Consider the following 11568-nt stretch of genomic DNA (forward strand, 5'->3'; position numbering starts at 1 on the left):
AAGTTTGTGAAAGGCTGTAAACTGAAAAAAGGACCAATAGGCCCATTATAAGGAACCATCAGGGGGGCGGGGTGTTATGTCAGTAGCACAGTTTATATAATTATCCAGTATGATCTTTCCCTATCTCACCCATTATAAAAACCCGGACCAAGGTGCGAGTGCTCCAGAGAACGTTTTTGCAGATAGAAACATAAGCGGCATTATATCTTTTCACGGGTAGACGAGTCAGATTTCTCTTGGACACGAAAGAAGTGGAAACCCGCTATTACGAATAATGCGCTTTGTAACCATTTCTCATTGATTGACGGAAACAGACTAACCCGCTAATGCAGAAAGAAGTGGGAGGAGCTTTTTGTTCGTACCGAGAATGAAGACCAGAAATGATCTGCGATAAACTTACTGGATAATTCTATAAACTGTGGTCAGTAGCAACTATTATATTGAAAAGAAACACAAAATAAGCAGATATATATATATATATATATATATATATATATATATATATATATATATATATATATATATATATATATATATATATATATATATATATATATATATAATTTTGGACCGCCTAAATTTTTGGACCCCATTTGCTTGAAGAAAGTTAACAGATGAATTTTGATGGGACAAGACCCTTGGTGGTTTGGTTCCAGGTAAAAGTGCAAAGTCAAAAAAACTCTTTAGTAATCTTGACTAGACATTTCCTCCTTCAAGCATTGAAAGCAAGCAGTATGCTGACGATTTTGTCGTAGTTTGTTTTTATTTCATTTTTCAGTCATGTCTAGGCTTCAAGTTTCTGTAAAAAACATAATAATAAAAAAAGCAATAATGCTACCTTGAATATAAGTGTAATAGAAAATTTAGCAGGAGCAGAACAAATGAAATAGAAAACAAAGGTAAGTTCAATAAATTACCAGCACCAGGTCAAGCGCAATAGTGTTGCGTTTTTTTCTCCTTTAAAATTTATATTTGTGAACTTGCACCTTTTCAATATCCCCAGCCAAATGTTTGCATCACATTTTGTCCAAAGCAGCAATGCATTTTATCGGAGAATGCGGAATGATGGCAGATATCAAATTATGGTTTCATTTATTTCGGGCAGAACATGTGTTTCCATAAATTCTTCACTTTTCTTGATATTAAAATTCCCCCCTCCCCCCTAGAAATTTTCCCTATGTTGGATAATAGCCAAAGAACATAAAAGAAAAAAACTAAATAGGCTAAGAAACCCCTCTGGCTGCTTAGGAAACTTCGATACATCAGCAGGTCCGCGTTCCACTGCACTTGTTTCGAGAAACAATAAAAATAACTTTAGTTAAGTTATAATACTCTTTTAAATACAGATTTGGTAAAATATTCAATCAACGCATTATATGCAAATTTAATTAAAATGATTTAGCAAATTTCATTGCAAAAACAATGTTTAACACCAATGAATAATCCAATATCAAAATGACCTTTGAGGCTAGTTGCATGTTTCTTCCGTCCTAATTGAGCTTCCTTGAATTGATGATTCTAGAACTGTTTTAATTTTAGTTTTAATAGTCATGTACTTTATTGTGCCTTGTTTTATATTTATCTGTGCTTTGCTGGTGACGGCTCTTATATCCATAGTCCTATGTTCATTCTATATATATATATATATATATATATATATATATATATATATATATATATATATATATATATATATATATATATATATATATATATATATATATATATATATATATATATAAATGTATATTTCCAGCGGAATTAAATTGGGATATGAATTTTTTCGAGTGGTCAAGTACAAGCAGGCCCCACGAAGGTGCTTTAGGTGCCAAAGCTTCGACCACTTTATTGAAAGCTGTAGAAGTGATCCCAAGTGTGCTTTATGTTCCGGACCTGAAATCAGTAGCAAGGACTTGCCATGTAATGCAGGACCCAAATGTATCTCATACAATGAACCACACGTCTGTTTTAGCCTAAAATGTCAGAAACTAAAAAAAATATTTGAGAAATAAGATTTACTCATGAATAGTCCTATAAAAGCTCTAAGGCTGAATATTAACAGATGCTACAATAAAAGAAAGGTTCTGGATGATCTCCTTCAACTGTACGATGTGCTATTCATTCAGGAACAAATGCTCTCTGGATTGAATGCAAATTTATTAAATAGACTTAAATCGCACGACCTGTTCATTCAGCCTGCTAAGTTAACGGCAGGACGTCCGTCTGGAGGCCTTAATATACACAAGGAAAGAATTATCAGCAAAGTTGCCAATTAAAAAAAATAACTTTTTGTCTGTTTTTGCTGTGGGTACTGAGTTAATAAATATATATATGCCTACTAATTATAATAATGCTATCTCGCTGACAAAGTTTTCTGAAGCATCTGATGCACTTCGGTGACATCTGGAATCTCTTGAGCAACGGATAATGGCTGGTGACTTCAACTACGAACCAGCAAAAGACAATATCCACTCTGACATTTTTATAAATTGCCTACCCGCTTCCTTTCAAATTTGGCCAAAGTCTTTGGATTTTACATATACCCATTCTAGTGGACATGCATCCAATATTGACCACGTTGTGTCATGTATATCTATTCCTTATCTTCCCGTCACAGTATACACAGATGATCCAATTAGTGATCATCGTGTTCTATCTTTTCATCTACAGCCATCACAGAACATGAATATTCAAAAGACAAGAAGCTAGGTGCAGAAGAAGAATTGGAATAAACGAGATGCTGATTTGTGTATGGGCAATGTCTCTTCAATTCTTTCTTGCATCAAAGTGCCATCCCACGTACTATGCTCCAGTCTTCCTGAACATCTGCCATGATTGATCTTAACACTTATTACTATCAGATTGTTCATGGCATGAAAGTGGCCGAATCAACAGAAGTCCCTACTAGGAGTGTAAAGATTGACACACAAAAACCGAGATGTTCCAAGTCTGTTGATCTTCAGACAGCAAAGCAACGCGCAAAAATGTGGCTGAGTATTTGGATTGCATGTGGAAGACCCGTATACGGGAATATTTTTGAGTTGAAACGAGCACTAAACGAAAATATAAAGCTGAGCTGAAAAAATACCGCACTATCGGACAGCATTTCACCGGAAATAAGACTTCGTGGCAAAATATAATCCGAACCGATGGTTCACCTAGTTCTCCTATGACTATGGATGATTGAAATTCTTATTACACGTCAGTATACGGGATCGAAAATCTTGCCATAAGCAAATATTATGAAGAGGAGGTTACTAGCTAGCTTAGGCGTTTTTCAGGACAGGATTGCCGTGTCGCCGTATCGCTGAAACAGGTTAAAACCGCCGTAAGAACAGTTCTGGCTAAAGGTAAGAACGGGATAGACGTTGACGGTCTTTCAACAATGCACTTAAAAAACTTACCTGATAGCTCCTATTCTCATCTGCAACTTCTTTTCTAAATGTACGTTACTAGGAGCATTGTTCCCTACAGTTTCCTAAAATGAATTATAACATCGATTGCGAAGAAAGGGAAAAACACCAATGATTGTAAAACTTACAGACCTATCAGTGTATCGTGCATTTTGAGTAACATATTTGAATATGCTATTTTTCTCGAGTTAGACATCGGAATTTTTGGAGATGACCAGCTTGGATTCCAAAAAGGTGTTTGGTTGCCCAGAGGCATGTAGACTACTAGCAAAACGTGCAAATGGATTCGGAGAGTAAAAAGTCACCTCTTTACGTGTGCACCGTTGATTTATCGAAAGCGTTTAATAGTATGCAATCTCTTGGCGTTCTATTGCACAGCGGTGTAAGTGTAAGTATCGTCAAAACTATAAAATTTTGTTACGCAAATTCAACAGTATCTGCCAAATGGAGAGACACAGTTTCAGAACCAAGTAAAGTCAAAATAGGCGTGAGGCAAGTCAGTGTTCTTAGTCCTGTCATTTTCAAACATGCAATTTCTCAGATTCTGAACCATGTAAGATGGTACCAACTTATCTTATATAGCTTACGCCGATGATGTTCTTCTTCTTGGCAGATCGAAGACAGACTTGCAAGATAACTTAAATAGACTGCAGAACGAATTTCAGTCAATCGGACTTTTTATTAACATTGAAAAGTGCGAGTTTCTAGCTTTCAACACGGCTAAGAGCAATAGTGTTTCTCTTGTGAATCATTCAGTCCCTGCTGTGTCATAATTGAAATACCTCGGGTTAATGATTTCTCAATCGCTCCACAAAATCAGGAAATCCATTGTGAAGCACACAACCACCGCCATTAAACGTGCTTACGAGATTGTTGTTCCAAATCGGGGGCGACACTCCAGGAAATCACTTGCTTATCGTTCAGTGTGCCAATCTCACGTTATTTACCTCGCCGGTGCGGCTCATCTACTTGCCGAGAGTGACATAGATAAAGTTAATAAGTGCTATTTGAGATACACAAAGTTTCTAATGTTTATCCCTAAGCGGCACCGAAATCCCCGTCTTGAAAAAATTGAAATTATGAATCCAGTCAAAGAATGATCGAGAATCCGTGAGAAGTCTGTGATAAAAGTGATACTGAATAGACGACGTTTTTCTCCAATAATAATAACTTAAATGTTTCTTTATATTGGTGTATTTAGTTTTTCCTTTTATTTTTTCTTGCTCCACTATAATCTTTTGCAGATGGTGGTTATATATATATATATATATATATATATATATATATATATATATATATATATATATATATATATATATATATATATATATATATATATATATATATATATATCCAATCAAATGTTATTTATTTACTTTTAGAAGAAGACGAAGAGCCAATACTTGAATACTTTGCAACAACTGATAGCGGAGTTGAAGGAGATGAAAATATAGACGCGGAAGAGCTGGAAAGTGGTGCAGATGGTAAGAGGCTTTAAAATTGTATCTTGTGTCCTTAGCACATTATCTAGTTTAGGCATTGGTGTGCAATGTGGAGCAGTCGTGACATATTTTATAACAATTCAAGGACCTTTGTGACACCACATCCTGAAAATTCACTGAATAATTGATTCATGTATTGCCACTAAAAATAAATAGGCCTTAATTTCATGTCAATGAAGTCAAAAGAAGTGGACGGCATATTGACTACAAGATTTTGACGTAAGCTCCAACTTAAACTGACGGAATTAAATTAATACAGACTGATACAACCCTTCCATTTGCGATGTGGGTCTTTGAGGATGATACCCCCCCCCCCCCCGATGTGCGATTTATCACTGGGTTCCAATTTATAACCGGCAGTGATATTGCGTGAGATTCGAGCTGGACAACTTAAATGCTTTTCCCAGTCCTCGTAGCGGTTCAGATGTACATAGTACAAATAAGACTACTGAGGTTGACATTTTACTTTGCTTAGAACATTTACTTAGCCACTGGTATGCCACTTGTAGCCCTAGCTAGTATGGGTCTAGCATCTGAGTATGAAAAGGCTATGCGTTATTACTATTATTTAACAAAAAAAAGCATTTTTGAATGAACCTTTGATTTGCCCTATTTTCGATGGGGTACAGAAAGCTTGGAAAATATCTACTGTATCAGGAATTTTGCATGCCCCCATGGAAAAAGTGTGGTAGCATAGTAAAAATGCGAATTTGCAGTTTTCATGGCCAAGTGAAATTTAGTTGGCAGATTTGGCAGCTTTTAGAATTCTGTCGAATTCTGCTACTGGCAAGTTTTGGAACTTTTTCCAAACGTGTTTACGTGTTTACTCTGTTTGATTTGTGGCCTCAAATTGCTGTTACAAACTCTCCTACCCACTCCAGGCACCTAATCCCTAGTGCACACACTTAGTGGGATGGGTATCTTAAGACAGCAAAAGGGAAACCGAGTAATTATTTGAAAACTGTAACAATTCATAGGAAAAAAATTATGTTTCTTTTGGTGCCAATGATATTCCCCTGCCTGTGTGTCTGATGAACCCCATTTGCTGACTTACTGGCTGGCTAATTCCTGCTTCTTAAATGACTTGAGCCGTTAAAGCTGCTCTGGCCCTGGGTTAGGCAACATCGATGCTCCACCCTTGAAATAGCCTACTTCATATTGCACTTTTTTTGGGTTGATATCTGATTTTTTTTTTTTTTTTTTTTTCAGGTCTTGGTTTGCTGCAATTGATAACAATGGATCATTGCTATTCAGCAGCACCTTTTCAACGGCTTGCCGAAGAACTTGAGAATGTTGACATTCATGACAGTGAAGAAGAGGCAGAACCAACAACGGGAGAGATCATACATGAAGAAATTGAGCTGCAGCCTAGTGTTCATGAAGAGACTGTCCCAATTGTAAGTAATTTTTTTGGGATGAATATATTAATTTGATGATTGTAGCTAGCAGTGTTACGTAGAAATATACACAAAAATATTTTTTAAAGCTGTCGGTTGGATGATTGCAAATTTTCTCCTGATACTGGCATTTGTTATGATTCCACTTCATACTCACAATTTCTTAGCATGTATCAAATTTATTACTTGTATTCAGGATTTAAATAGGAATATTACTCATTTCCTCATATCCGTACATTTTTTACTGTTTCCCAGGATGATTCATCATCCTAAGTATGAACTCATCTGAGCCTGCAATCCCACTCTAAGCAGCTGTAATGCAACCGATTATGTTTTCAGTAAAATGCATGCAGTGAACATTTTATTTGTACTCAATTTGACATTAGTAACTTTTGGTACCATCAGAAGCTTTTTTAAAGGATTTAGATAGGAGTATTTCTCTGTATCTACTACTATTACTAACAACTCACCGCAGCACCAAGCCGTCTGAGGCCAAGACAGCTACGCACGCTTCTCCTCCATCCCAATCTATTCAAAGCCTCCCTTTTACACCCTCCCACGAAGTTCCCATTTCCTTTAAATCTTTCTTTATGACGTTCTCCCGCCCCAGACGAGGAAAACCTGCTTTCTATTTAGCCCTAGACGGTTCGCCGAAAAGAAGAATCTTCGGCAATTTGTCATCCTTCATCCGCACAACGTGCCCTAGCCACCTCAACCTTTTTTTCATTATAGCCCTAGAGAACGGTATTGAACCACATTTTTCGTACAGCCTATTGTTTAACATACGGTCAGTCAGCCAATTCCTCTGGAAAACATCTAACAAATCTTCATCCGCTTTTCGGAGCGCCAATGCTTCAGAGCCATATTTGACCACTGTCATCACTGTAGCTTCTAGTGTCTCAATCTTGGTTTCCAGTTTTATCTTCCTATTCTTCCAAACTTTTTTTAACTGTGAAAAAAAGACCTGAGCCTTGGCCATTCTACTTTTAACATCTTCACTGTTCCCACCATCTTTACTAATAATACTACCAAGGTAAGTGAAGCTACCCACCTGATCAATCTTTTCATTACCCAACGTCATCTCTTCACCTTGACTTATTCCTATCCTTTGTGACTTAGTCTTCTTAACATTAATTTTCAAACCTTTTCTAGCACCCTGAACTCGCAAAACCTCTAAAAGTTCATTCATTTTGCTCACACTTTCATCTAGGATGCTTAAATCATCAGCATAATCTAAGCCCAGGAGACTTTTTCCTCCCCATTTGATTCAGTGGTCTCCCATTGCCTTTCCTGTGCTCCTTAAGACAAAGTCCATCAAAATAATCCATATAAAGGGGGATAGAGCACAATCCTGCTTAACTCCTGATATAATACAAAACCAGCTGCTAACGTCATTTCCTACCTTAATCGCGGCAGTGTTATTCTCGTACTAATCGCACTAATCACTTTAATATCAATAGATTTTTTGACGATTTTGTTGACGTTTTGACATTTTTACTCAATTTGGTATTAGCAAAATTCCAGTGTATGGATAATTCGGAGTTATTAATGGGGTATAGCATCAGTGGACAATACATAAATGAATGTATTCGCCAGTTTGAATTATTTAACTCTTCAATCAGGAATAATACTTATTTTTAATTCTGATACTATTAATAATATATGTACTAGTCTAGTCAATGGATTCATGTAGCGCTTCTTGACTGCAAACATCCTTGTATCGGCCCTGCGGAAACTGGGCTTGCATCCTAGGCCAAATATTGCCAAGCAGAGATCAATCCACTCGGCCACTAAAGATAATAATTATTTACATTAGAATATTAGCTAATATATATGTGACCCCATCCTATTCAACTTAAAATAAGAACATTTCAGTTTAACAATTGTTTTTTTTTTTCGTTTTTTATCGAATCGTACATCTGTTTACTGCGTGATAAGTATATAATGTAGCATATTCTTATTGTAATTGTATGCCTCTTGGAGAACGAACAAGGAATTGAGGGAGTTGCGAATGGGAATTTTTGGTAGAAAGGTTGGAGAGAGATTGGATTTTGGAAATGTTGAAGAGTGAGTTTAATTTAGATACAAAAAATATTGAAAGGTTTGAAGTATTGTGAAAATTTTCTTGAGTAAGTTCTAGTGTTTTGCTAGTTTCAGTTTGTATGTTGTATTTTTTGCCTGTTTGCTGTGTTTCACCATGGCCTAATAGGGCTTTCGTGTTAATACATCTATCTATCTATGCTTGCTTAAATTAAGAATATATAAATTAATATTATTATATAAATTAGTATTGATATTAATATGTAATAAGTATTATTCCTAATTGAAGAGTTGAATAGTTTTTTTTTCTGAAAAATGTGCTTATTTTTATAACTAAGAAGGGGTAGAATCTTGTTTTGCTGCTTCTTTGGAACCTTAAGTTTTAAACAAGACGAAAGAGACTTAATATGTTTTAATTAGCTTAATGCCTTAATGGGTCAACGAGTCTTAATGACTTAATGGGTCTCCCGTCAAGCCTAGTTGTCAAAGCCAATGTATACCCGAATAAAACCCAACATCTATCCAAATCTTAAATGTTTAATTCTTGTTGTTGTTTAATTCTTTAGTATCTTTGATATTATGTTTGGATTAAATTTTGAGATGTATGAAACAAACGAGCCTACAAACAAATTTCTAAAGAGGGGGCTAAAAAAAAGTTTAATGTTCATAAAAGGTAGTATTTTTTCAGATTTGAACACAAATTTATTCTTTTTGATTCGTTTTGCGCTCGAGCTCAGATGTCAAGGCCAACGTATTCACTAATAGAACTCAACACACGCCTGGGTCTTGGGTATTTAATTCGTATTGTTATTCTTTTACAAATATCTTTGATAATATGTTTGAAATGAATTTCAAAATGTGTAAAGATTTTAAGGAACTTTTGGGTCAGTGGACTTTCTTGTTTTGTTTTTTCGGCTTGCCTTATTTTGGTTGCCTGGTGCTTATGTAGGTAAATTTCTGATATATATATATATATATATATATATATATATATATATATATATATATATATATATATATATATATATATATATATATATATATATATATATATATATATATATATATATATATATATATATATATATATATATATATACAGTTGGGACTAAATTTAATTGATCAATTAATCATTAGAGCTGGCAGAACAGTTTTCAAATCACAGTTCAGAACAGAAATGAGATTGTTGTATCTCGACACCTTACAGATAACTACCTCCAATTGTGGAGTGCAGATTACATTATAGAGGATGTCTAGCTGTCAAGTAATTGTGGAATTATTAAATTTCAGGACCGTGAATGCCCACCGTCCCCTCCACGGAGGTCTCAGAGGCAAGTGGACAAAGCGGAACGTGAACAAGTAGAGAAGATACTAGCTGAAAACTATGAACTACTTAGGAAAGAGAAAATAATGCAACAAGGCGACAAAACTAGTGAGCAACCAATTGATGTAAGTTATCATTTCAAAATCGCACCTACTTTGAATTTTTGTTTCGAATTTATACATATTAAACTATTTTTGAAAATTAAGGGGGGGGGGTGCACACTCGTAAGCCCTGCTTCTCCTCTAAGATTGTCGGAAGAAAAACAGTTCCTCCAGAAAGTTTCTTTTCTGAAGAAAAATTTCTGGAAAAGTTTCTTTTTGAGAACAGTTTCTCCTCTTTTCCTCCCCTAAAGAAGTTTTGAGCTTTTAAAAGCTTTTAAATTTTAATCATCCATTTTAATGGATGAGGATTTGTCCAAATTCTTCATATTTTACCAGAAATGTTTGAGCTTTGATCGGAAGTTTTCCGAAGTACAACTTCGTAATGCTGAAATGTCCTTGATTGCGCACTACCATTACAAAGAACCAGTAGTTTAGCTTGATTCACACTCTGGGGTAGGCCTATACCTAGAGACGCTATTTCCTGAAGCATCACGGATGGGGATGGGGATTCGTTCGGGAATTTTTGATTACAACTGAAAAGTCTTTGAGCTCCAAACACACTTAATCGTCATATTTTTGTGTTTTTATTTATTCACAGCGTATCCTGCTTCATATGTGCCAGCTAGGTAGGTTCCATATGTTTTAAGTGCAAGACACAAGTGTACAAGCCCCAAGACTCAACACAATTTCGTCTTAACGGGTATCATTTTGATGAAAATTTTAGTGGTTTAATTCCACAATTCAACTGGTTGCAGTCTGGGGGAATCGATTTCAAGATATGAGGTATCCATGACGATGATATTAAAGACTGAGAAAGATCAAAATTGGAATTCTGAAACTTATTTATCACAATAATGACTGGTGCCACCTATCTCCCTTTCAAGGCCAGAATAAGACTTTGGGGCCCTAGACTGGTCTACTCGAAAAAAACTTTTTCAGAATGGAGGATTTCATATTAAAATCCCTTATCTTTAAATGAGATGAACCTCATAGCTTTGGTAATTCCTGATTGATCAGGTTTTAAAGAGTTTTAAAAATTTTCCCTAAAAAAAAAAAAAAAAAAAAAAAAAAGCCATCTATATTCAAGTACCGTTTGTTATTTAAGGAGAAGGAAGGGTCAGTTGGCCGTGTGAGAAGAAGGAGTAGAAAATCGACGACATCGTCTCGTCCTGAATCCTCCCTAAGTATGAAGGTAGATGAGGAGGGATTAGATGAAACTCAAGATGAAGTAGAAGAAGAAGTTGATATCGATACTGATGCTGATTCAGCACGAGAAGCATCTGAAGAAGAAAGTGGAGATGAATCCTTATTAGGTTAGTGTGCAACACTTAGTGCCATCTAATGATTAATATAATAATAATGTGTTATGTAAAGTTTTTAGTAGTAGTTAATGATTTATTGAACTATAAGTTTTGACGTCTCAGAGCTTTGTTTCCACGGCCCAATTAGATCTGACTTCAAGAGATACGAATTCTTATAGGCTAGCAGGGGTTAGAAACTCTTTCTAAGCTGTTGCGATGACAACTTTTGGTGCTTGTAGGAATGAAAAAGCGTGGCCTCTTCTTCTCGGGCTATTTGTAGCGATAAAAGAATTTATATTGTGGTAATGGGAAGATTCGCTACTGTGGTGATAGAAATTTCTCCTATAGCGCCACTTATAGCGCTGGAGATTGTGTCAACTAGGCTGGTGCCGCTCTCAATTAATGAGAGAAAATTGAATATGTAGACACACAAATGTGGCTTCTTCTTCCTTGAGCTATCTGGAGATCAGATTCCTTTGGGAGCATTTAC

General features: G+C 35.6%; 1 protein-coding gene across 2 annotated transcripts in view; it reads left to right on the forward strand.

Annotated features, from left to right (window-relative positions):
• LOC148948231 (uncharacterized) overlaps positions 1 to 11116 on the forward strand; it is a 29934-nt gene extending 18818 nt beyond the window's left edge. For both annotated transcript variants that reach the window (XM_089093833.1, XM_089093834.1), the window contains exons 4-7: positions 4796 to 4897; positions 6125 to 6312; positions 9643 to 9801; positions 10883 to 11116. In XM_089093833.1, the coding sequence (XP_088949959.1) occupies positions 4796 to 4897; positions 6125 to 6312; positions 9643 to 9801; positions 10883 to 11095 (662 nt within the window). In that variant the 3' untranslated portion in view covers positions 11096 to 11116. The remainder of the gene's footprint in view (positions 1 to 4795; positions 4898 to 6124; positions 6313 to 9642; positions 9802 to 10882) is intronic.
• The last annotated feature ends 452 nt before the right edge of the window (positions 11117 to 11568 follow it).

Source organism: Artemia sp. Qi Xiang Cuo, chromosome 9 (assembly GCF_049724085.1).
Source record: "Artemia sp. Qi Xiang Cuo chromosome 9, ASM4972408v1, whole genome shotgun sequence".
Taxonomy (NCBI): domain Eukaryota; kingdom Metazoa; phylum Arthropoda; class Branchiopoda; order Anostraca; family Artemiidae; genus Artemia; species Artemia sp. Qi Xiang Cuo.